This window comes from Hetaerina americana, unplaced genomic scaffold (genome assembly GCF_022747635.1).
Source record: "Hetaerina americana unplaced genomic scaffold, ioHetAmer1.1.p SCAF_4, whole genome shotgun sequence".
NCBI classification, from domain to species: Eukaryota; Metazoa; Arthropoda; class Insecta; order Odonata; family Calopterygidae; genus Hetaerina; species Hetaerina americana.
The window spans coordinates 28859254-28887160 of NW_027286985.1; the positions used below are offsets into that span (position 1 = coordinate 28859254).

A 27907-nucleotide genomic window follows, 5' to 3' on the forward strand; every position below is an offset into this window, starting at 1 on the left:
GTTAAAATAGGGATAATCATCCATTGTAGAAATGATACGCTTTCTTTCAGGCTGGTAGCCAAAGCCCTAAACGTACTTAGATGAAGAAAAAATGTCCTTTCCCCTTTATAGAAATCAAGCAAAAACTGACAATTTTATTTTTTCCCATCAGCAATCTTCTCCAAACAAAAATTTATTCTTAATTAATAAAAATCTGTAATTTATCTTATGTTTATGCTACGTATATTTGGTGATTACGGACAAAAAAGGGGGAATTCTGATTTGGATTTTTTTCCTCTTGTATGTTTATACTATGCATTTGCAGAGTTTTATCTAGGTTCATACACAAGGAATGAATTTAGTTATAACAGTTAAAGTTGAAGCAATATTATCATCTATAAATCTAAATGGCTCTTCTACTGCTCATGCTATTGCAGCTGAATTTGCACCTCAACTCAAATTTATTCTGGATACAAACTAAAAAGTGTCAAGAATGAATATAATCAAAGGTATAAAAATTTATTTGATATTTCATTTGAGTGGTACATAAAAATTGAGAGCCAATATTTCAAATAAAAAGTCAAGGAATATTTCCCAGTCATCGCATTTTCATAGATCCATGCGACTTGCTATCTAACACTACAAACTGCATCAAATCATATTATACAAGTGAGAATCATGAATACATGTTATCTACAACCAAATTCAGTTTGAAAATATAATAACAAGTAACACAATTTAAAAAGTAGTGGTTTCAGAGTATTGGAATAATTACCATCAAATGATTGAATCATGTTATAAAAATATTTAACAATATGAAACTATGAATTAGCTATCTGCCTAAGATATTTCCCAGAAATATCATAAACAATGCAATAACAACTAGTGTAATAATTGAGATAAGGTTTTTGAAATTAGTGTTTTTATTCACCAAATTAAAGTAAATTATTTTGTCTTTTTTTAGTTTTTAAATTATACATACATGTCTTTTTAATGTCGTCCACCATTAATAAATTATGCCATAAAAATAAGAAACTTCTCCAGTGGTGAATAAAGTTATTACTATTTCTGTTTAGCACCATTATGTGCAACGATTAACCAAAGTCTACACACATTCACATACATGAACTTGTGTAGATGTCATCATGTATATGCTTAATATTAACTGAGTAGTTTCCCTTCCTCTTGATGTGCTTCACCTAATAGTTCTTGTGGCGGAACAATGAATGTTTTTTTATTTTGTGTTATCAAAGGTTTTGGCATCACATCACAGATTCCTTATTTTTTAAATTTTATGGGCATTAATTACAACACAACAAACATAAATGTATACCCACGAATTTAGGATGGCAAATGCTTTTTACGTTTGTTCATAAATTATTACAAATAAAGTTATTTTTTGTGCATGGATGAAATGTACAGTTTATATTTTTGTGAATTGGTTTAAAAGTCAAGATCAAGTAGTCCATACAGGTTTATAGCGTTAAAAATTAACAACCTAAGCTATGTAAATACTGATGTTAAAAGTAATGGGAGTGCTGTATGTGGGCATTGTATATTATTATTTTCAAAAATTAACCATAAAACACATAAAAAGTAGTTAATTAAATATTAGATAATGTAAAAAATAATTTACCATAAAAAATTCTTCACAAAAAAGCCACTTTTGATCACACTTCCAGAATGATGAAAATTCAGTTTAAAATGCTCAGTCACTATAATGATAATCTCTGTGATGCATGGGCGGTTATACAGTTTATTGGGTAGGATAGGGCAAGAGTTATGGACTGAAAGACTAGAAGAGAGGAAGGAAATATAAAAGATTAAGAGAGGAAAATTAAAGGGGAATGATGGAAAGAAGGAAGACAGTGCACTAATTTGACCCACCTACAGCTTACAGTTGCTGCATTTCTACAGGTGTATAACCTAGGGATTACCACCTATAGGGTTCAACTGATTGGTCCCTCAGTATCATCTTACTTCCACCTTCTCTTGAGAGAATGTGTATGAAGTCTGTTTCAAAGAAAATGTAAATGATCATAAAATTAAAGCTCCAGACTTAATAAATGAACAGATTGAGCAAATCACCTAAAGCAGTGAAGTCAAATAACTAGAGATAAAAAGTTCTACTAAAATATACATTAATCATGAAATGTAACAAGGTTTAATAATGGAGCCAGCTCCAAAAATTTCTGTGACAGCAGAGTATGTTGATGCAGATCCACCAATGAGTCCTATGATGACCAATTCCCACAGCAACACCCTGATGTGTAGAGGTATAAACCTGAAATGAAAGTTACAACTGAGTACATCATCTTGGTATGCATGCCATTTGGTGGACATTTACAACACGAGGTCTGTTCAAAAAGTATTGTGACTTCTGTGTTTTTTTCAAAAATTATTTATTGATTGATGAATACCTATTTTGTCCCCTTCAAAGTAATCCCTATTAGATATTATACACTTGTGCCAACGTTTTTTCCAATCCCCAAAGCACTTCAAAAAATCATTTTTTGGGATCTTGTTCAGCTCCTCCTTCGATGCAGTCTTCATCTCATCAATCGTGGCATAGCGTAGTCCTTTCATGGGCCTCTTCAGTTTTGGGAACAAGAAAAAGTCACAGGGGGCCAAATCTGGGAAATAATGTGGCTGCCGCATCATTAGTGTGTTGTTTTTGGCCAAAAATTCACGCACAAGTAACAATGTGTGAGCAGGGGCAGGCCATGGTGCAAAAGCTAATTTTTGTCCCTCCACAAATCCGGGCATTTGTGGAGGAACAAAAATTAGCTTAGCGGATTGCTTCGATGGCACAAATTGCGCATAACTTGCAGGTAATATTCCTTATTTACCGTTCTACCCTGTGGCAAGAACTCCGCGAGATGCACCACGCCCCAATCGAAGAAAACTGTAAGCAAAACTTGCACATTCAACCGAACTTGGCATGCTTTTTTCGCTCTTCGCTCGTACTGCAGCTTCCATTGGGATGATTGAGCTTTAATTCCTGGTCATAACCATAAACCCATGATTCGTCACCAGTTATGACCCTCTGGAGCAAATTTGGGTAGTCGCAGACAGAGTCCAATGCCTCATTAGTAATGTTAATGCATTGCAGTTTTTGGTCAAAATTGAGCAATTTTGATACAAATTTTGCAGCGACCCCTGTCATGCCCAAATCATTGGTAAAATTGAATGGCACCAGCCAGTCGATATGTTTAGGTCCTCAGCAACTTCCCTAACGGTGATTTGACGATTGGCCAATACTATTTTCTTTACTTCATCGATGTTTTCGTATATTGTTGACTTGCTCAGGCGTCCAGCACGCTCTTTGTCCTTCACAACTTCCCGGCCCTCTTGGGGACATTTTTTACCAACGATACACTATGTTTCAGTCCAAGGTAGCTTCTCCAATAGCTACAGTCAAAATCCGGAATGCATCCACGTACTTTATTTTGTTTTTCACACAAAGTTTGATACAGATTTCTTTGTTCCATTTTTTGGAACAGGCAAAAATCGAAGACAAGCCAAAACTTGTCCAAGCTAAATAGCTGTCAACAATTAACTGAACATTCAAAATGGCTGAACTTTTTGGCATAAGTGAAAGACGTAAGTACCAACATAATGCCACAACAAAAAAAATCAAAAATACGTAACCCGCGGAAATTCAAAATTCACCTCACTTTTTGAACAGACTTTGTATTCCTTGCTGCATTAATATTTGTTAGGAAAAAAACCGACAGCCTTTCTGAAAGAGGATTCATTTCAACATTCTATGGCTAGTCTCTCAATCTAAACTTAAACTAACTTCAGTTCAACATTCTTCCCCATCCAATATTAATTCCTATTCCCTGGTAGTATTTTACTTCAATATCACTTTATTATTCAATGAATTCCCCTTTGTCATCTTGCAGCACTTTCTCTTCTACTATGTCCCTAATCACTCCAATTTGCCGCAAGGTATGCCAAATCTGGATCTTTTCCAAAAATATGCCACTGTAGCTTTTTCTTTTCTACTCTCTCAGTCTCAAGATTCATCTGTAGATAGATTCAGATCCAAATTTTATTGACTTTTCATTGCCTCATCAACTTCAGCATCAGTCATATTTGCTAGGTGACATATTTCTGATATGTGACCAGAAGCCATCTGTTGTGATTTAAAATGACTATTCTACACTTTACACAGGTAATGGGTACGTCTTATATGTCACAAGTGTCAGAGTGTCTGCCCAGAATGTATGTCTGTGACTTATTTGATATGAACTCTGTGGTAAAACAGAGTAGGAGTATGGCTTATAGGGCAAAAATAACACAAAATGCATCTTTGGGCTGTAAAATTACACACTGCATACGCATATCTACTAACCTTTAATGGTATTGTAAAACAAATAATTTCACCAGGGTGCTTCTCTTGTTTCACCCTTGGTATTTTTAAGTTATAGTCTTACCTTTTTGGCCACACGATTTCAATTGCTTGGGTAGATGAAACTGGTGATGACCTTCTCCGGGATGGCGAAGGAAGCGGCGGTGGGTTTTGATCACACAGACGCATGTAGAATAACGGAGGCAGGACAAATGTGAGTAGTGTAACACTTGAACCCCCAACAAGAGCAAGTAATTTCCCAAAACTAGGAATCGTTTCCCCAACTATTACCATGGCTACTACTAATGCCGTGCGGACTGCACAACGCCGCCATCCAAAATCTGAAAGATTTTAATCATTAAATCAGTGGACAATTTCATATATTAAACAAAAACACTACATCCCACCAATACAATTAGAGCTATAAAACTAATAGTAAATGGTTGGATTTGGGGTGCTGTCAATGACTATACCATTTAGATAATCAGAATTGTTTGATATCATTAACTACATATCTGATATTCTCTCACGAAAATGAGAGTAGGCTTGACCATGAGTTGATTCAATCACCTCTATGTATTGATTTTTTTGACCGAACTGCATTTATGAGAAACATTTTAACATTTAACAGTCAAAAATTACAGCCAATAAGAAACAATTACACCATTTACATTCCATCAAGTTGAATCTTCACTTGTGTATTTCCGGTAGCAGTTTGGGTGAACTATTCAATGGAAATACTGTACTTCACAATACTTATTTTCAAAATAATTTACTATTCTTTCTTACCCCACCAATTCGAACCATTAGAATGACATCATCAGTTTGGGCAAGAGGGGTTTGTATCATAGATATACGTTCATCACCCCGGTGCCATGCTATGATAACCACAATGACCGAAGAATTTCGGTGGTAACAAATTGCTTCCACTTGTACACAAAGTGAGTTGGAATGCAACCTTGTTGTCAATTTTCTTTGAATTGAGAAGAAAAAAAAGTTGCATTAAATGCAAAAATTTCAGGAACCATAAAATTTATAATTAAAATAAAAAAAATTGTCTTTCCACATATTATAAGAAACGCTACATAATTGGCTAGTGCACTAATATTTTACATAATTATGCATGCTGTGAAAACTAGTTCCTCAAAATATGAGTAATAGTTTTGGCATTGAAAATCATCTTTTAATTTAGGCTATACTCTGGCAGAGAATCTGCAGTTGAATGGTGGAAAGTGTTAATACACAAGAATTCCTGGCTTAAATAATTATAATATCCAAAATATCCATGACACCAATCCATTTATGCTCAGACATAGAGTTTAAAGTCAAACCAAGATTTTAGCCAATTTTTGTCAGGAATTGTTTGCATAGAATGAAATATGTAAGTCTACACAATTCAAGGAAGTTTTTTCAAAACAGCATTACAAATGTAAAAAGGGAGCTGTTTCATTACCAAATTATTTTTCTTTGTGATTCATAGGGCATACATGTACGAGTTCAGTGCAGTTTGAAGGAGGTACAGTGGAACCACACTTGAGCACCTCTCACAGTGAGTTATTCACATAATGAGTGATGAGGAGAGGCAAATTCCCAGATTCATTGCATGCCTGATACTGTAGTTTGTCTCTAGCACTCGTTCTGACAGTATCTTAGCATCACTAGTGATCACACATTTTTCCTAACTTGTGTTCAAACACATTATTAGTGATTTTTTGTGCACGGGGTTTAATAAAATTTTTTGTATAGTTTTAAATATGACCCCAAAGAAAAATCTGCAAGATCAATGTGATTGGTGATTTGAAAATCAAACCCAGGCTTATTTACCATTCAGAAACTCCAGGAGTCTCCAAGAGGTGTAAAGCCCAAAACAGCAGGTTAAATGTGATGGAGGTCATGGGAAACTTTTTTATCAAACCATGGATGCGAGGCATTGCCCCAGAAAGGCAGGGGCGATGTGCACTATAAATTTATTTAATGATCATTCAGTCACATTTTTTACTAAATTTAAAGCATCAGCAAAAACGAATGTCACTAGACAGCTTCCGAGTAAAAAGGAGTTAGGTATGTATCATAATTCCAAAAAAACTGCGGCAGATGCCGCAACAACTTTTAACTGAGTCATCCACTAATGTGCATTTCAATGCAACAATTTCAGTTTCAATTTTTTTATTTATCATAAATAATTGACAATATATTTAGATTCTTTTCTGCTTTTACAAAATGAGTTTGCATTCTCCGTTGCCTCATTCCCCAATAGAAGAAAAGGTGAACATGGTCCACAATCCCAAACAATGTATACATAATTTTCTTGGAGTAAACCTTGTACATAATTTATTTTTCCGGTATGGAACCCATTATTGTATTTTACATTAATTTATAAGCAGACAGTTGCATCACTAAAAAACTGTTTTGCTTTACCAGAAAGATCGTGTTATGGGTTATGCTCATATTATGAGGTTCTACTGAACCTTTTTAAACTTAAATATTGAAAGTTATAAAATGCGAAAAATTATTTTTACAGGTCTATGTGTACGGTAATTTCTGAGCAGACACAATTTCCAGGTTTATTAATTTATGGTATACAGCATCAGGCATTCATGAGGAAATTACTATGCTCAAAGAGCCTTGGGTTACCATCAAGGTAACAGTTCATCAAAAATTCATATGGGGCATGGGACTACGGATCAGAGACACTGAAAATTGGAAAAAAGGGCCAATGAAGAACAGAATCCTTTGAAACATGATGCTGGAGGAGAATGCTGAAGATTAAATGGACGAAAGATTTTACGTAGTTGTAACAAGGAATGAGGACTAGTATGATTAACCAGGTACAAGGACTTTTTCCCCCTAGTACTAGCATCCATCTTATTATTCAAATAATTTTTGCAATTTCAACAAAAACTATGTAAATTAATATTTCATCTAAAGGTATCGGTGACCTTAAGATTCATACCCAAGGTAAATATGTGAAGTACTCGAGAACCAATACGTATAGGCACTCAGCCTATAGTTTCTAACCCCATGTGCCAATTTCTGGCTAAGACTATATGATAAAATTGTTAATTCATTCATGAGCACTCTTTTACCAAGCAAAATTTAAATTATGGCTATTTTTCATTACTAATGGTACTATATGAACCCAATATAATAAAATTCATCTTTTAACATACTGTGTGGTATACGAAGAAATTCCTCGATCTCTTGGCAAACAGGATTCACAACAATCAAAAATGCAAGGACAAGATGTGCTCCCATGAGCAGATAAGCACAATCCACCAACCATTTTCCCTTTGGTTCAGAGTCATCAGGGGTAAGAATTCTCCGAGATAATGACACCAAAATATTTTGGTCAACTTTTTCACCATACATTATGAAGCCTCCAATCACAACTGGTAAGTACAGGCAAAGAATCACTGTAAGAAAAATAAGAAACCTTTGTTGAAGTCAAAAATATTTCACAAATTTTTTGGCAAATAATAATGGGACATTGGCAATAATAGTCCTTTGGAAATTGTACATTAGACCCTTCTATAAAATGAGAATTTCTATGATCCAATTTGTTTTTTCTTTCTTTCTGATCATATGTACACTGAAAATGATTAAGTGTCCCATAAGCATGCAACTGCTAAATGAAAAAACATTATTCCACTTCACTACTTGTTCCATGTATCTTGAGGGGTGAAAAATATATCCACAATAAGGAAGTATACACGATCAAATGACATAATCACATTTATATTAAACTCATGGCGCACAAATTAAACTAAAATTCTATATTCACGAAAAATTTTAGGATGCATAGAACTTAGCAGTTATACTAACAAATTTTCCATAACTTACAAATGATTAAAAACTGCATAACTTAAATGAATTTACCATTGTTAAACAATTAGTTGGCTGTGAAGTTATAATTTATGAATTTGACACATTTTAACTCTAACTTGCAAAAAAAAAATATTTCAATTTATTTGAGTTTGACAAAGTACGAACTATTTTTTAAAACTTCACATGCCTTTTAAATGTGATGAATTTCCAAGGCACATATCCAAGTTCGACGCTCCTGACAAGTGTTATTAATTTCAAAGTTTTCTAAAATTATAAAACATGTTTACCAGAAAATCCAATTATCACACTTGATGAAAACCTTGTCCTTTCCCTCATATCATTCTGGATTGTTGGAAATGTGGAAGCCCCTCCGAAGGCAAATAAAATAGTTCCAAATGAAATGAATAGCTTGGATAAGGTGTGAACCTTGGCGACATCATTTTCAGGAATATCATTAGCATTGGGTGCTATGTGATGAAATGGTTCCATTGAATCGATGAGCATTTTGGAGAATATGCAGATACAGGCCAACGCCGTAGTCATTAATGCTCCTATTCCAACGATCCTATTGAAAAATAAGGGAATCAAATTAAAATATGATTAATGTGCAATACTGAATCAAATAAATGTTAATATACTGTCACTAAACATTAAAAAGAGAAGTTAATAAACGCGTGAAGTAATTAGGTAGTTATCCACAAACACTATAAGATTTTTTATAATGTATGCATTTCATTTTTACTGATATTTCTCCTTAATTTTCATTCAAATTATGGAGTATTTGCCATTATGATGCAGTGAATATTAACTCATTGATAATATCATATAATAATATTTTAACCCTTTTGATGAAAGCCAAATCATAAGCTGGCCCCTACTAAATGCGCAAAACATACCAGGGGGCTAATCCACACACTGCCCTGCAACAATTTGATAAAACAATAATATCATTTAAACTTGAGAAGTTAGAGAATTAGTAATGATAACATACTCATTTCTTACTAGACGATATGGATTTTACAAGAATACCAATAACAGGCAGTTTGAACAGTTTGATCCATTACTTGCCAAAAGTCTTTTGGTGATCCGAGCCACATTGCGGGACAAAGAAACCCCGCAATGAGAAGTAGGTAAAGACAAAAGGAAATGTCTGGCATCACTGGGAAGAGCATATCTTGGACTATATTGGAAGCCAACAGGAGATACACAGTTCCAGCTCCAAAAAGTGTAATCTGGATACAAGTAGATACCAGACGACTGCAAAAAAAAGGGCATATAACATGATTTTCAAACTAAAAAAAAAGCTGACTCAATTGGGGATAATTTCGAAGTATAAATAATTGACTAAAATATAGACACAATAAGGGTAGGAATTTTTTGTGGACGAGAATATTTGTATATACTGAATGCTGTGGGCTCTGACATTTAAGATGCTTGAAATGGTCTAATTGGTGGAAAACAATATTAAATGTTCCAAAACATGCGTACAATTTATTCTTTAAGCTTATTCTAACAAGCAACCTCAAACATGGTGCATCAAATAACCCAAAATTAAGAAAAACTTTTTGATTTCAAGAGTTAATAAAGATTTTTCCATCCAACATTTGCGACCAAATAGTTGAAAACCAACTATAGGATTTAGGGTGAATGCAAAAATATGACAAGTATTTTTTAACTATTTACATATCGAAAGAAGAATAACGAATATTCACAACAAATAAAATTTCTTGGCAGGACAATACCCTTAATTTGAAGATGGCTGTCACATATTATGCAGGATATCTGTCACCTCCAATCTATATCCTCAGCGGAGGGCAGTCTGCATTTAGCATATTCAACAAAATCATCTATTGAGGATATAAAATGAAAGATAACATGCACTTAAAGTAATGCTAGGAGTGAGTCCCAATATAAGGGGATCAGGATGGTGCGGTGGCTAACATACTGGCTTCCCACCTAGAGTACCCAGATTCCAATCCTGGAGGAAACTGATACTTTTCAGGGGTATCCCCTTGAGGTGCTTTGTGGAGAGAAATTTAAGTGAGTATGATGTGTCAGATGGGACGTTAAACTGCGGACCCCTTGGCACCTTTTGTTAAGCATAGGCTTGCAGACACCAGGTTTCTCTCCACCCTTCATCCTTTCCTGTCCATCCCTAGTGGTGGAAATGACCCCAGCTGTCGTTCACCTCCCTAAAACCACTACTACTACTAGGAGTAAGCGAGAAGTTATGAGTCATGACTGGACTGAGTAGAGGACCTATGATTTCCAATGTCAAATGAAAAGTTACTTTCTGGAATGCAACCTCTCCCTGCATACAACTTGCTCATGAATTAAGACACTGTCTCTATGTGGAAATCTTTCACACGAGGCGTAAAAGAAGGAAGACAAACTTTGCTAATTCTACCACAATTTTTATTTTTCATGACTATTTTTTCATCGAAAGGCACCATTAGGATTATCCTGATGATGTTGCCTTGTGACGAAACCGTGGTCATGAAAAATAAAAATTCTATTGGAATTAGCAAAGTTAATCTTCCTTCATTTGAAAATTAGCAAATACAAGATGCGAAAACATGAGCATGGAAGTACCAGTAAGGCACATTTGTGTTTGTCACATTGCTCGGATATGCAACACTTACAATAATTTCATTTATTTTGTTCAGAAGGGACGTGATCTCAGTTCATTCTATTGCAATCACAAAAAACCTTTTCTCCTTCTAATCAACCTAAAGTTGCTATCTTCATCCATTGAAACTTCTATATGAAACAAAAATGGCGGCATTAATAATGAAAATAAATTACAAGTAATAAATGAGAACTGGGGGAAATTTCTGAAGCCAAGTTAGAATTCTGATTGAAGGAATAATTCAAAATGTCCATTTGTTTCAGGGTACCTAATTAGTTATTCTCATTTAAGTGAGCAGTATGCACTTAATTATACGTAAAATTATCTTCATGTACCTAGCCCAAGGACCACAGGCTGCTAAAGCAATAGTTGCATAAGGATTTCTTGTTTTCCCTCTGTGCTGGTGGTATCGTTCTTCTATAATGCACCAACATTCTCCAAGGCGGGAACCGGAATATGCTGCGCAGCAGCAAAACACGATAACTAGAATTACCCCAATCCAACCTGAACAGAAAAAAATAGTATAGAGGCTTATTGTCCCAAAAAATAAGACACTATATCTACAATGCCGCTATATTTGTCCATGAACGTTTTAAATGAACTAATGTAAACTGACCTGTATCCATGACAGCTCTCGGTAAAGCAAGAACCCCGCTACCAGCCATTTCTCCTGCTATTAATACTGCAGTTGCCATAACGCCTAACCCCTTAATGTTAACTTCCGTCGCCGTCTGATCTTGTGCATGCGTATGAGCTGCTGATCTCTGAAAGGTATTAATTTTTTAGAAATAAAGTAAATTCTTCCATGGTACGGTAGCAAAAACCGGATACTCAAACATTTCAGTCATACCCCGGACCGCCTTCCATGCCTGGACCCACCAAGAACCAAACTGTCCTCTGGCTGGGAAGAAACCTGAGTCCAAATCGGATCTCGAGAGCCAGAGGTTTGGTAGCTTGAAACTACCTTTTTGTTCATTATGATAAACAATATTGAACAATTTCAACTACATTAAATGAACTCATTGGTCAAAAATCTCACTCCTCGGCAACGACAAACAAAAAATTCAATGCATCACTGGTACTGCTCGTGACCTCAGATTGTTAATTCACATTCCGCTTGCATGCTCTCAGCTGTGTAAGAAAAATTTCACAACCAAGGCACATTTTGAAAAGTTAATGTGACTAAAAAAATACACTCAGGACATAAACATTATCCCCGAATGTTCAACTCAAGATATTCCCTTAAATCCGAAGCAGTATAAAATTGAGGTTTTTCGTGGTGTCTTTTCCCTTGCAAGATCGTCATTCAGAATATATTGCGACACTACTTAATGCCAATTTTCCTCGGTCCGTTAACTTTCTCATATCACACAAAGAATCCCTTTCCACTACGATACAGGATTAACAGCTAATTCCTTTAGGTTATTTTAATGATTGAAATATATCCACTAAATTTTACATTTATCTGAGTTTAAAATATTATTATCGATTTCAAGATAATTAGCTTCTTATCACGAATGCAAACGACATGATTTGATACGGTCAAAGAGAGGAGAGACTGGAATTTTCCGTAGTTTACATAACTTTCGTTCAACAGCTGGTATATGCAATCTCTTAGTAACAGTTTGTCATACTCTACGAGCTCTTCAACACCCCACACTACTTGGTGAAAATGTCAATTATTCGTTTTTCATTTTAAAGTTCAAGTATCTACAATGGCGGCGCTGATGACATTGTAGAGGACGTTTTTTTGAAAAAGAAGAGTGTCTCTATGTCCTTTACTATGTAACTTTCTTAACCGCCAGTTCGAGTTGGTTGAGTTAATTGGGTAGTTGTGAGAAGTGGGATGTATCTTTTTGAGGATTTGTTATTAAGTTGTATGTTGAATTTTGTATGAGCGGCCGACGTGGTTATAATATTTCTCCGTTCAATTACACCTGAGGTGGAAATCAATTCTTCCGGCAGAATTACAAATTTTTGGGAAGAATGGCGCCAACTGTAATTGAATTCGATAAGACATTACAGGAAAGGCTTCAAGAATATAGGGATATATTCTCTGTCAGTGCAGAGTTTGATGAAGGCTACCCTGGAAGTTGTAAGAATCGTATTTTGGGTAGTCAGGTGAAGGATTTTTGGAGAAATTACCTAAGTGTGGTCCTTGCCCCAAGAGGATGGAGGGCGATTTGGAAAATTCCCGTGGAGAAATGTCAGCTGATGAGTCTTCAATATCCGAGTGAAATATTAGTTGAGGTAAAGATGCATTTGATTTTCGTAGATTTTATTCGTTTACTGGTTTCGTTCCTATTTAATAGTGCCATCATTTGAAATTATCCCGGTGCGTTTATTATGGAAGAATTTCTTATTCAAAATTTATTGGTATCGTAAAAATTATAATGGCTTTGCAGTAATAACAAAAATACTGACTATATAATGGACTGTTACGTGGTATTTATTCGTGGTTGCTTGGTGGTGTTCAAATAAAGTGTGAAACTTCATTGGGTTCAAGTGACATCCAATGAGATTTTACGTAATTTAAAAATTTATTCTATTTTAGGTTCTGTCGACCAGTTTGGAAACTTTTTCAGCCGAGGTGAAAGTGCTCAGCATCAATGAGAAACCACTACCTCAAACTAGGAGGAGCGCTGGATTGATTGAATTGTTTCCAGTCGATTTTAACTATGAATTGGTTGATCCTTGGATCTTGGCTGATGATTTGGACAAGTTTCGGTATGCCATGTTTTTTGTGGTCATTGACAAAAACATTAGATAATAGTTATCCAGTTACAGGTTCACTCTTGACCCTCTTCTTTTAAACCATTCAGACTCGGCAATTTCATTTTCGAATGCAATGGTCTATTCTCCTTTGCTTGGATAGCTTATGCAAAATTACTGGTATTATCAAATGTGATTATTCGTAGTTCGATAAAATACGTTGTTATAAAATTTGTGGAATCTAACCTTTCATTTTATTTGTTAATGGCTTGCATCAATCACATATATTTAGAGCCACTTAGAAAAGTTCATATTATTCACATTGATGAACAAAATATGTATTCCTATCTAGATATACTCTAAAATAATCGATGTTTTTCTTTTATTAATGTGGTTATTTTAGGCTATATGACTACTGACTGATATTAAGCATGAGCATAATAGATCCAATAATTTTTTTCACCCTTTTCATTTAAAATTTACATAATTTTTTATCTTTTACTTTGACAATTTAATAGACCTGACAAATTTTAATAAAACATAGGTCATTAGGATTTTGCGAAGGAGGGAGGCTAACTTTAGCATAGAAATAGGAGGGCAAAAATTAGAGCAGAGGTAGCAGTTAAACAATATTGGAAGTGTTTTGGACTAAGTTGGTTAAAGTAATACAGAAATCGGAATAAGAATTGCACTAGGAAAGATACTTTCTCAAGAAGGATGGAATTGATGTCAAGGGCATTTAGGAAGGATGAGAAATTGTTCTTTGAGACATTTAGCATAGTGGGGAAACTTTGTTGAAACAAGATGATAGGTGTGTGTATTGGAGGCTTTTGGAATATGTATGTGTGTATGTAAAAGGATAGAAATAGTGAAATATACAGTAATTAAAACAACTGAGGAAAAACGAGTCATGGCGGGGGAGGAGATAGGATTGTTGGGAGAAATCCAAAGGAGACAGACAGGAAAGGTGGATACAAAGAACTTTGATCGGCAATGGAATATTGAAGACTTGAATAGAGGATAGTACATTTGGCAAGCAAGTTAAGGATAGGAATTGAATTGGCTAGCTGGATGGAATGTAGAATGTACATGGAATTGAAGAAAAAGTTTTTTTTTGTAATGTGGGGCAGCAGGTATTTGTTAGGTGAGCTAAGAATCATGGTGGTTTTTGGTCTGTGTCCATCCAAAACCTACCTTAATCTTAATGGTAGTCCGCGAAATAATAATAATTTATTTCAAGGAAAAGCTGCACTTGAGCCCTCTTGACTATAATTTCATCCATTACTTATCTGGGTGTCTGGCCACCATAGTCCTTTTTCTATTAAGACTGCAGAGAGAATGCCTGCCTTGCAATTTTAATTAAATTAGTTCTTAGCAGTTAATATCCAATAAGTTATTGGATTAACCAGGTAGTATCCAATCCATTATGACATCTCTCATTGGAGGGCATTATCCTCCAATAAGTGATGTCATAATGCTCTGAAAATATTGAAATTTATAAGTCATGGAAATGTATGATACCATATGCATAAAGAGTGAAATGTTTGTAAAGCCCTAATCCTTGGGTTACTTTTAATCTGTTGTGCTCCACATCGGTGGCTAATTGGTTGAGGGCATTAGTTTTTTATAAATGGCATTGTGTACATTTAGTTATTTAATGATGCTTTATTGGTAATGTCAAATGTCATTTTTAGTTCTTTTATTTTTTTAGTTCTTCCATTTCAAAGCTATTTTTTTACAGAAGGAACTAAAAAGCTACCCTATATTGTTTGAAAAAAGCACCACCATAATTCTTTCAAAGTTTTTCGATTTCCATTCACTTTTTTGCTCAATTTTGTTTCTTACAGATCATCTTCTCTCTCACTGTCTATTATTCCTTAATAAAGAGTACCTTTATGCTGCTTACATAACCTGCCAATGTCTGTGTGGGTCTAATTTATTTTCCATTTATTTTTGCATATTTATAATCTCTCCACATGCCAAATTTTAATTTGGTCCATTGGCATTTTTTGCAATAAATGTTAATTATGTTTTGACCCATAATCATTTCTTTCAATTTTTAAAGTGTATCCAATTTTCTCTTGCTTAAAATTTCCCCATATCTTTCCACAGTCTTCTACACCTTGTTTTCTGTGCTATATCAGTTTCTGCATTAGTTTTTTATTATTAACTTCTCTGGGCATGTGGACATTCTTCTCCTCAATAACTCTTTTTTTCAAGTTTCCTCGTTTTCTTTTTGCTCCTACCTTCTTACTTTTTTCTGTAATCACCACATTGTTTCCATATTATCTTCATTAATACTCGTTCTGGATTTTATCCGTTTCATTTAAAATTTTCTAGCATCACTGCTATTGTTGACGTCTTATTTTCACTTGGAATTTCAAAACCACCAGTTCTACATTTTATCCCATGAAGTTATGGGAGTTGAATTATTCCCTTATCTGTTATCTATTGTTATTTGCCACCATTTTCACTGCTTTATTTTTCCATGGGATATCGAAAGGGACTTATTCTTCTCTGGTGCAAAAGCCTGTTTTTTTTCATCATTGCCATCATTCACCTTTGCTCCTGGATGTTCATTTCTGGTAGTTAGCCAAATGTACAAGACAGTTTTTAATTTGAATGAAACGTTTGAATGTTCATACTCACTCATTTTATTATGGAAGGAATTCTTTGAGGATTGTCATGGTAGTGACGTTTTCATTTTTCATCAATCAAGTTAAGTTGCTTTCAGTGTATTAATTGTCTATTTTTTTATTTTTTCCTTCCAGGTTTTTCTTTCAACAGATATGGTATCCTTGGGATGAGACAGATGATTCTTCAAGTTGGCCAGAATCTTATTTGGAGAAACGTTTGAATCTGTAAGGCATTAAATAGCATTTTTATAGTCTTTCTGGTTTAAATCCATTAATGCATCATATAGCATTAAATTCATCAATTTTTATCTCTAGCCAATGGTTATTCTTGTGTCTTTGATGCTCTTGTGCATATAATAACAAAACCCAAATCCTTATGATATCTCAAATGGGCATGCCATTTTTTATTTAAATATTGCCCTTACACATGAGGTCTATAGACTTAAAATCTTCCCCATACTACATTATTTAATATCGCCATTATGGTACTTAAAAATGTTATAAATGCAATCATAGGTTTTATATTGCATTTAATCCTGTGTACTCTCATTTTTCCTATAGTCATTTTTATAACTTCCTTTAAGCTGCTAACTGAATAACTAAATTTGCTGTGAATTAATTTCATAGTTTTCCTAAGAGAATCAGTATTCAAGAGTTCATAGAATGTCTTTTGTGTTTTTATGACCTTTGCCACTAATAAAAGTGTGTGATATAATTGTGTGTGTGTGTGTGCGTGTGTGTGTGTTATTTTGGTGTTGCAAGTCTAGAAATTTTATAAGGAAATGAAGACAATGTTGCAATGTGCACATTTCACATATTTGGGCGGCCAAAATGATGTGATAGGAATTTAACTGAGCACAAATCTTTCAAGCTTAAATCATATAGGGAGAACTTTGTGGATGCTTGTGGAAATATCATTCCTTTTGTCTACTCGTTTGGTAAAGTTAAATTTACATTTCCAGCTTGTATGACATGGTGACTGGTGAAGTGAGAGCTGAAGATGCTGAGAGGATACGATATCTAGTGTCAAAATCACGTTGCATTAAAGAAGAAATGGAGAGAGCAGAAGCTGCTATGGAAGAATGTGAGGATGTTGATAGTGCTGGCTGTGATGGGAGCCAAAGTGATCTTGGTAGTAGTGATTACAGTGATGGTATGTAACTGTGTCATCATTATTATACTATAATTTTGAGGACAGAAGACTGTGAAATTTATTTACAGACTAATGAAAATCATGATAGTGGCTTTAACTGCTGACACATATAAAAAAAACATATACTTAAAAAACCAGGTTGTGAAAAAAACATAATAAAAAGTCTTTCACAAAATTTCCCCTTGGATCTACCTATTTCTAGGTTCCTCTATGGTGATTTTCTTGCATCTCTATGGAACAATGCTGAAGTTAGCATATTCTTTGAATGTCATCAGATTGAACTGGATAGTGTTTTGTGCTTTATAAATTGCATAACTAACATAATGTGTATTGTGCATTTTGTTTGATTTAAATTTCCAAATCTATAGTCTGGAATATCTACACAAGATAATTGTGTAATTTATAATGGTATCAAGTTAAAAAATTATCGGGATTCTATTTGCTCATGTTGAAATTCATTTTCGTGGAATTTAAATCTGAGGATAGATTTTTAGAACCAATTTACCTTATTCTCTGCTAATCTCTTCATTCTTTAATTTGTTCACTGCTTTAACATATTCCATCACCCTCTTCCCATAATTCATCATTGGTCTTGCTCTGCAATGCCTCTCTGTGATGCTTCCTTTGATTATGGCCTTCAGTTAATGAGTGTGCCTCACGATGTACTATCAGTAATCCTCTTGTCCCTGCGGTGTCCTCTGCAGTCTGCTCTCCTTACCCTATCTTTGAAGTACTTCTTCATTTTTTACTCTATCTAGCCACTTTATTTTCAACATTCTGTGTTGCCCAACATTTATTTTGCTTCTAGTCTTCTTTTATTTCCTACTTATATTGCCGTTCTTACTGCTGTGGGAAAGTGGACACCATAGGTACCTATATAAGCTTTTATGAATCGCTTCGTTATATCTAGGCTAGTATTATTTGTCATTAGTAAATTGTTATTTTTATGATTGCAAGTCTTCTCCTCCTTATACTGTTTGCTCTATCCTTCTTGCTTTGCCCATATTATCTTGTTGCCTAAATATTAAAACTCATCCATTTGTTCCAAGTGGAAGTGTTCCTTGACACTTGTCTTTCCCTAGTTGCCATCAAACTGAAGCTTTCTTATCTTTGCTCTGCATAATTCCAAGCTAACTTTTTCTTTTCCTCGATCTCATTAAATACCATCTCATTGTATGACAAATCCCTTTATAGTTCACAGTATCATATTCCCATCTACATGTTCAAAAGCTTTCTACAGATTCACCCATGTTGGTCTCTCTGTATTGTCTTCTCCACAATGGTACTGAGGGCTTAATCTTTAAATATAAATAATCTTGAAATCTTATGCTACCATTTTCTTAACGGAAATTGGTCATCACCTAAGGATGTTCTACATATTTTGAATTCCTTGATTTAATGGTCCTTCAACATAGTTCCACTCACCCTGGCCACTTCAGTAATGGGAAGGGAGGCAGTGTCAATGTAATGGGTAGAAAGAGGAATTGTAATTCGAGAGGGAGAAATACTATTGCTTATTCAACTACTGTATAATATCAATCTCTATTCATATTTGAAATATTCGTACTTCAGATGATGATTGATTCCATGAGGAATGACCATGATGATTATATTTTTTCCGGCTGAACGTATAGAAGTCCTAGTTACTGGGAGGTATCTACTCAAAGAAAGGTCTTCATTCTTGAAAACTACTGTATCATTTTACACCAGGTTACCTTTTGATTGGTAAAAATATGAAGTTGATGGTCACCATTAAACATAAGTGAACAGTCTCTACTATTTCTTAAATCTTTTTGCATCTTTGAATTTAACGGTCAAAATGAGGCGCAAGGAATAGCAACCGATTGTTATTAACGGAAGTAGGGAAAATTGAGAATATATTCCCTGCAGTTTGCCAATAAAAGCTGTTCATTTTTATGAACTAAACTTTGTTTTTCTTTTGCAATGTAATCTCCAGCATTACTTTGATTAAACGATCCATGACTCCAGGAGCACACCCTGCATTTCCACATAAAATATTAATTCAAATGAAATTAAATTTAAAATACTTCGCCTTTCCACATAAACCACTTTTATTACTACCTAGGTTTCGTTATGGTATAACATCATGTTGTTGATGATGTTATACCATAACGAAACCTAGGTAGTAATAAAAGTGGTTTATGTGGAAAGGCGAAGTATTTTAAATTTAATTTCAATATGAAGAATTTCCACCAGTGACGCCAGAAACTGTTTCATTAATTCAAATGACCTAGGTTTCAACATGTAGCGTCATGATCACCTGATGAAAATGCGACATGTTGAAACTTTGGTTGTTTGAATAAATATTTTATTCGTAAATATAAAGTGATTTCTTGGAGTTAGTTTTTCTTTTAAAAAATTATTATATTCTTTTTTATACTATTTTGTCGTTAATTTCAAAATTATTTATCATACTAAACCAGAAATGGTATCGCAGTGGAGACCTCTGCTGGGTAACGTTGATGAAGAAGTTCTCTTGGGTTTTCCTCCATGTTCACCCATCTGATGTGATGACAGTTACTCAAGCAATCAGTTAGCTTCTTAAGACTGAAATGCTTTCAATCCATGTTCAGCCTCTTTAAATACAAGATTTGTTTGGAAAGTAATGAAATTCAATCTGAAAATATTATTTTATTGAACGCATGTGAAGATTAAAACATCTGTATAGATTATGTATCTATAGAATTTAATGGAACTAATGTGTTTGCTTGAAATTGTTCTTTGAAATGACCTCCTCCTTGTTCAAAATTATTCTTTGAATGGCCAGCTTAATTACAGCAATCCTAGCACTTCTGCTAGTTGTCATAGCATGTCAGCAAGTCTTGACCTGAGATCCCTTTCAAAGCACTTGTCAATACTTTCACTTGTCATTTTCAGAGGTCCCAAATGCAGGGAAATGCTTGGCAGTATGATATCCATTTTTATTGTTGATCCTTAACATTTCCTAGAACATTCCCAGCATTTTATTCAAGGCCTTCATCATGGCAGTTGTAATGTTGAGGACTATGCAGAACCTTTGCAATGGCATTTAGCACATGAGTTTTCATGTAACATCACATTCACAAATTTACAAGGTCCACTATGAAAGAAATGCGCTTTTTCTCTGGAAAAAATAGATTTATTAAATGTACTTACTCAAAAATTCATAGTGCATGGCATGCAGATGGCAATGGAGAAATTTTGAAATAAGTAATCCAATTCTCAACATTTTTGGAAAATTAATTCTTATTTTTATTTATCCAAAATTATTATTTAGTTGTTGACAATTTAAGGTAGATTTTGGATGAACATATTTAAAAAACCCTAGATTTCATAGCCTCAACTAGTTATGCCTCCTTTACCATTATCACAACGTGTACCGAGCCCACTTCTCTCATTCTCTGGGAAAAATAGATCTATTGATAGTACTTGTGCAAATGTTTAAAAATTTTTCTAAATGATCTCCCCCTGCATTAATACACTTGTGGAGGCCATGCCTGGAGGGCACCCTGAAACTCCTTGATGGGAATGTCTCTCAGATACATTGTTACATGCTTTTGGATGTTTCCCACGGTCCTCCAATGCTTTCCTTTCAGCTCTCTCTTCAGTCAGGGAAACAAAAAAAAAAGTTGCACGGAGCCAAGTTGGGACCGTAAGGGGCCTGGGGTATGTTTAAGGGGTGGTGCTCTGGGCCAGGAAGTTGGTTATGTTAAAGGACGTGTGGCTGGGTGCGATGTGTTACAAAGTCAAAAAACACACTTCACGAAAGGGCACGTCTTTCCGCTCAGACTCTTTGGAGCCAACTGGTGACCGGCTGCATTGGTAGGGCAGACCCTTCGCCAAATTTACCGACCAGTTTTACCACACTGCCATGGTTAGTCTCGTCACAATAAAGACATGAGCATTACTTTCATAATGGGCCATGTATCAATAATCTGTGACTAAATTAGATACAGTATATTTTTTCAATAATGCCGGTAATTGTTTGCAGATATTGGAGTTATATCTTCCCAGCTGGAAAAATTGAATGTACCAGAAAGCATAGGTGAAAATGAGGCAGGCGAAAGTGAGGAATCTCTTTTGGTGCGAATGGTGGAACTACAGAAAGAAATGAAGTATATTCAGGATGAGGTGGAACTGCTGTCTAGTTCTTCCATCAGGTAGGTAATGATGGAATGGAGTGGTATTTTGTATAAAAGTTCATAGTAAATCATTAATGCTTGGGCTCATTTCAATTTATAGTTGAAATATGTTCAAAAGAGGATAAATTTAAAAACCACCTTGATAAAGTCTACAAGTAAAACAAATTGAGTGGCAATTATTTCTCTTATACTTTATCACCACCACAGTAATTGAAGTTTGGCTTTGATAGATGATGTTAGAGTTCACCTCAAACTTAACTTTGCAATATGTGCAATTTATATGCTCAATTCGAGGATGTCAGTTCCTTTCCTTGTGCCACGTGAGTAGAAAATGCACAGCTCAGGTGGAACTAGGTATGACCAGGAGTGTCACATGAATTTGGATCCATTCCGCAGCAGAATGCTCTCAGGCAAAGGGAAATGTAAATGAAAAGAATGCCATTTTTTAGGTTATCCCAAGAATAATATTCATGAAAACATAAAGCCTTGACACTATATACGTATCATAAATTAGTTATGTTATTCATTGTACTTGCTGTCGACACGTCACCTTATGAACATAAATTATGCAAGGAAGATTAAATTACTGCAGCATTGAGGAGTATCACATTATTATGGTGTAGGTTTTGTTGCTATTGAAAGTCTGTAGCTTCCATAGACATGGGTATCCACTCAGGGGTTCTGATTAAGAGAAAATCAATTCATTGTCTTATTCAGGAAGTGGACATTTGTTAGTTGCTGAAATTCTCTTTGACTTCCTATGGGAAAAGGCTTTAGTCTGCTGTAAGGAATGCTCTCAAACATGGCAAAAAAAAATCAGTTACTTCTGCATCACATATTCCAAACTCTTCATTAAAACACTGGAATGTAATATACTGCTTACTACGCCTGTAAAAAATGTACATTCTCCAAATTAATTTTGCAGAACTCCAGTTGTGTATCTTTTCATAGAAATTTGGAAGTGCAGCTGAATCTATTATGATATCATCATTTCTCCTTATGGTCTAGAGTCAAAACGTTTTTGTACCCCTAATTAAACACATAGTGAATGTACCATCATACACTGAGATAGGATAGTAAACAAATAAAGTAAACAGCAATTAAGAATACATGTTCATATTAATCATAATCGTTATTTATCCATGCCATGGAGAAACAGGAAAACAATTTTTACTGAAGCTGTGTCAAAGAAACAAATAGCATCCAGTTTCTGATTGTCTCCCCATTGTCTCCCAGAAACATTGCAATTGTGTAGCATAAGCTTGTTTGGGCCTTTTGAAAAATCATAAGGGTTGGATTTCATGTCTTCATTTAATTCTCTGGGTTTCATGATACTGAATTCATCGTTAAGAACGTTCATTCAAAATTGAATTTACCATTAACCATAGTTAAAGCTGACACCTAATTGAATATTTAATTTCTGAATTTATAGTTTTACATTTTACCTATATTCTGTTTTATATGATAAGTAGTAGAAAAATAATAGCTACATCTGAATGCGGCCATTAATGAAAGGAAGAATACCGTATGTTTGCCTTAGGCAATAAAGATTAGTTGGGCTGGTGCTTGATGGACCTTAAGAGACACGAAATTCAATATTTGAATTGTAAAGAATTAATTCGGGTATATTATGGTTGATTTGTGGGTCACGGTAGTCCAGGGGGTAGAGCGTTAGACTACTGACTGAAGGGCCTGAATTCAATTCCCAGGCAAGCCTCTCTGGACAAGTGCAACTTCACTTAAGCTATGTGATATTTCTGGTACCAGATCTTCCTGGGAAACCATAACCGGCAAAGGGAAAGGAACTGGCCCTCCTACCCTGATGTGTGAATTGCACACGCCATTGGGCTTAGTACTGGGTGAACTCTACCTGTATAAAGTGGGTCACGGTGGACTACCGACTGGTGGGGCCCGGGTTTGATTCCCGGGCAAGCCTCTCTGGGCACCGGCAGCTCCACCCAAGCTATATAATTTTTCGGGTACCAGGTCTTCCTAGGAAACCATAACCGGAACAGGGAAAGGAACTGGCCCTCCTACCCTGATGTGTGAATTTCACACGCCGTCAGGCTTAGTACTGAGTGAACTCTACCATCACCTACCAAATCGACCTTCGGGTTGATTACTGTGTTAATGGTTGATTTCTAATTCTGTAAATTGTGGATCTTCAATTTACTATGACTCTGCATATTCCATGGTTTCTTGAGAATCAGGCATAATAGGGGTGATTACCCTGTTTGCACATCCTGGGGGCTTCTTCAGGTAGAACTTAACATTTTTGAGTTATGATTATTATAATAATGACATGAGTTTATGATGTCACAGCCTTCAATAAGCCCTCATGCTTCCCCAAATATTGATTAATTGCATTCATGGAGGTCTGGAATTTTCATTTAAAAATATTTAAAGGAAATTATTAATTCAAATTTTAAAAGAAATTTAAAATCCTATGTCAATATGGAGTTCTAGCTTGAGTTCAATTCCTAGCTATGTCACCATAATCAAAATGAGGAATATTGAAAGAAGAAACCATCTGCTTCTTTGATATAATGGGCATAAAATACTGATATTTCTTATTGGAGTGGAGGGATTGATTGAGTTCTGCGAGTTTTAAAAACTTGTAGAGACCATGAGATATTTCCATCTACAAGGATACCTAGATTTGTAACAACATTTTTAAAAGCAATGAGTGTGCCGTGAAGATACCAGTTGGGTGATTGAAATACTGTGATAGATTTTAGCAGTTTAAGATATCCAATCAGTATACCTTGCATTTTATGTGACTTTAGGTTAACAAAATTTTGCGTGCTTCATCTTATGTTATTGAGGTCAGCATTAATTTGTTGTTTTGCGAGAGGAAGGTTATTGATTGTGGTACTTCGATATATCTGGAGTTCTTCTGCATACATACTATGATATTTGGAGTATTGAAGAAATGCCATTAATGATATTTAATGAGATTAATGAGAACTCAGGCATGGTAGGAAAGGATAGGGGATTGTTGGGAGCAATCCAAAGAGGTAGGAAATATGGATGCAGGGCATTTTGATTACTTGGGATGATGAGGACTGTAACAGAGAGAGAATGTTAGGAAGCTAAGTAAGGGGAGGAAAAGAATATGCCCATTGTGTGGGGTGAAAGAAGGAAATATGCAGAATTGAAGAAGGGCTTATTGTATCTTAGTGTGAGACGTAAGGTGAGTGTTGTCTGGTTAAGAAATGTATCAGTGTTCAGTCTGTCACCATCCAAAACCTAACTTCAATGGTAGACTATCTGTTAATAGTAATAATCACACCAGTAGCAGCTATTGCAAGCAAAGTCAAAAGATCCATTTTACCTACTGTGGTGATGGTGGTAACATGCAATGCTGCATTAATTACTTGCTTCCATCTGAATAAATCATCAGCTAAGACCTATGTAAAACTAAAGAGGCTTTTGGAGGGTCTGTTCTTCCCAATAGCACAAGGCAAAAACATTGATAGAGGTTCAAAGAGGGAAGATATTTTCAACAAAATAAACATGAATGCTCCTCTGCCATTGTATGAGTAGGCCATTGGATAATGTCTAGAGAATTATCAGAAATATTAGCATTTTCATCAGGTGCCACCCAAACATTTGTAAGAGAAAAATTGCATGAGATACTTGTTTGTGTAAAGTGGGTACTGAGACGATCATATCTGAACAACAGCATATTCATGTGCAGTTTTGTTCTCAGTTAAAGTTCATGTTACAGGGGCATGAGGAGTTTCTTCCCAAGGTTAATACCGTAGATGAAACTTATCATTCTGATCCTGAGAGCAAAGAGCAAAACTGTGTGGAAATCTCTACCATCATCGAGACCAAGAAATCCAAGGTGGTGGCTTCTACAGGGAAAGTTATGTTCATACCATATTTCAATGTTCGGGAAATTGTTTATCACTATGTCAAGCAGGCACATCCTACTGTAAATGGAGCATACTATAGGAATGCACTGAATAATCACCAAAACGATGTATTAATCACAAAAAGTATTGTTTTAAAGCAACATGCTGGATGCTGCAATACAATAATGCATGGCTGACCTCACAAATTTTGCTTAATCTCCCACAAAAATGTATGCGAAGTGTTTTCCTCATTTTCCCTATATTCTGTATCTAGTGTTGTAGCTTTTCTGCATAATCAATGCGAAGAAACACCTTTATTTTTCATCATCAGAAGCAGGCCTGCTTTTGACAATGAAGGACATCAGGCATACATAGGCACACTGAATACATTTCAATTTGCAGAAACCATGCTGATACAATACTAGAGTCAATTCATTTCAACTTGTGCCACACATATGTCACACATCATGCTAACAGTATAGTGTAATTTGAATGTTTAAAAATTAAACTGAGGAAATATATGATTGTTCTTTAGTGAATATCTATTATTTGATGTGTGATGAAATATTGCCTTAATATTAAATGCCCTGCAGTTGAGTTTTCCAGAATTGATAAAGAATCGGTTGAAATTGGCATTTCTTTTAGGACTGCCATGGCCAATGAGAAACTAAGAAGATGTAAACAGTATATGCATGTAAATTCATGCAGTCCTCAGAGTGAAAACATTCCAAAAGAAGTGTCCACGTTTTCCAAAACTGTGGTTGCTGTTTTGGGAAAAGGAAGCATGTTTGAGCTCAAGTCATTCCTGGATCTAATTGAATCAAGATATGGCAAAGGAGAGAAATAGTAAGTTTGACTTTACAGTAATAGCTGATTTCTACGATGTTTTTTGTGCAAATGTCATTTTTTTCAAAATTGGTTGTGCCTACATATTACCAAATAATTTTATCTAATGATTTTCAAACTTTTTGTTTGAGGGATAATTCTTGCCAAATTCGAATAAATTGCATTTATATTTTATCCTTGTTTAACCAAACATGTCTTCATTCATTTCAAATCCAACACTAGGCCAAAACTTACTTTCATCAAATTTAACCAAAAAACATTTATTCGTCTTGACTTTAAAAAAATCATAGCTTTCTCTTCTTCAAAAGCAGTATCCCTTTCGCATCCCAGAAAACTGAAGCCATTACCTTTCAGGCCAAATGTATTGCCTTAGCTTTCATAGTTGGTGGTGAATCAATGTTTCCACTGCTTTGACGGCTGTTTTGTCTTTGGGTATAATATTGGACCCAAGTTTCATCTGAGGTCACAAACCGGTGCAGATCTTGTTGGTTGCTATTAAAACTGGTCAAACATTGTTTGGAAATTTCCATTCTGATGTATTTGTTATCCTGCGTCTAGAGTCTGCGGCACCCATCTAACAGGTAATTTTCTCATCCCACTCCACTGTTAAAATGTGATATACCCATTGAGATGATATCCCTAAAGTTTCAGCAATTTCTTGCACCTTCAGTTGGCAATTATCCATGACCATTTTATGCTCTTTTGCATTAATTTCTGTGGGAGTGGCACATTTTGGCTGACCAGTGTGCAGATGATGATCTGCACACTGGGTGTGTTTTACTCATAATGGATTACTTATTACTACATGGGAAACTCATTTCACTTACACTGACATCTAGTGGTATTTCCGAGACCCTTTCTAACTACTCTCATTCAATTCTATTTTGAAAGATAAAGGTTACGAGAGAGCTTTCTACATGTAACCACCTATTTGTGTTATGCTGCAACAAAACTTAATTGACAAATGAAAATCTTCAACTAAGAATTCCTTTGTGTTTAACTTTCATTAATTCTTTGGCAAAATGATACAATTCCATAATGCTATGCTAGGTAAAAGCTCATCTAATATGGGAGTTTTATTTTGTTTTTATTTGGTGTCTTGGGCCATATTTGTATCCCATATTTTTATATTTGTTTTTTTTTCTAGTGAGATTGAAATCTATCCACAACTCCAGTTGGCTAAGGATCTAGTGCCTTGCAAGGAAACAATTTTTGCCCTTTGTGCTGGGTCCCACTCACTAAAATCCTGTGAAAAATTTCTAGCTCCTGGAACCGTTGTGGGAGGTAAATTATGTGTGCTAAAAATGTATATATTTAATTTAAATTTTTTCTTGGCAACATATTTCCATGTTCATCAAAAAGTTGGCAATTGGTTTTTATTAGATTAAATCGCAATAATGGTGAAGTTTAATTTCATAGCAGACAAAGTTACAAAATATTGAGTTCATACATCTTCTTGTTTCCCATATGAATCCAGGAGAATTGATGGTATCTTACTTAATGATGTTTAAATGAGTTTTTAAATTTATAAAAAAATGACCAAAATCATCCATGATTGTCAGATCATTATGCAGAAGTTGGTAATGATCTAATTCCTTGATTTTTTTCTTTTTTGTAGGTATATCGAATGAAATGAAAGCAGTTAAGACAACGATAGTAGGTCAATCCTTGGGAAAAGTAATGATGATTGTTGACTGGTCAAAATTTGGGCCTCTACCTCCAAATCATATTTCTGTGGCCAGACTGGAAAATATATGCTTTGATCCTA

General features: G+C 35.0%; 2 protein-coding genes across 2 annotated transcripts; one reads left to right on the forward strand and one right to left on the reverse strand.

Moving 5' to 3' along the window:
• Positions 1 to 477: 477 nt before the first annotated feature.
• LOC139692243 (uncharacterized) lies at positions 478 to 12282 on the reverse strand. The gene is made up of 8 exons (XM_071590314.1): positions 11641 to 12282; positions 11407 to 11554; positions 11126 to 11294; positions 9230 to 9418; positions 8449 to 8726; positions 7507 to 7749; positions 4422 to 4677; positions 478 to 2263 (listed from the first exon to the last, which is right to left on the reverse strand). The coding sequence occupies exons 1-8, from the start codon at positions 11764 to 11766 to the stop codon at positions 2125 to 2127; spliced, it is 1548 nt and encodes a 515-aa protein (XP_071446415.1). The 5' UTR covers positions 11767 to 12282; the 3' UTR covers positions 478 to 2124.
• Positions 12283 to 12515: 233 nt separating this feature from the next.
• Positions 12516 to 26140, forward strand: LOC139692134 (protein nessun dorma-like). The gene is made up of 6 exons (XM_071590181.1): positions 12516 to 13040; positions 13345 to 13517; positions 16274 to 16363; positions 17101 to 17291; positions 21283 to 21451; positions 25939 to 26140. The coding sequence occupies exons 1-6, from the start codon at positions 12777 to 12779 to the stop codon at positions 26138 to 26140; spliced, it is 1089 nt and encodes a 362-aa protein (XP_071446282.1). The 5' UTR covers positions 12516 to 12776.
• Positions 26141 to 27907: the final 1767 nt, after the last annotated feature.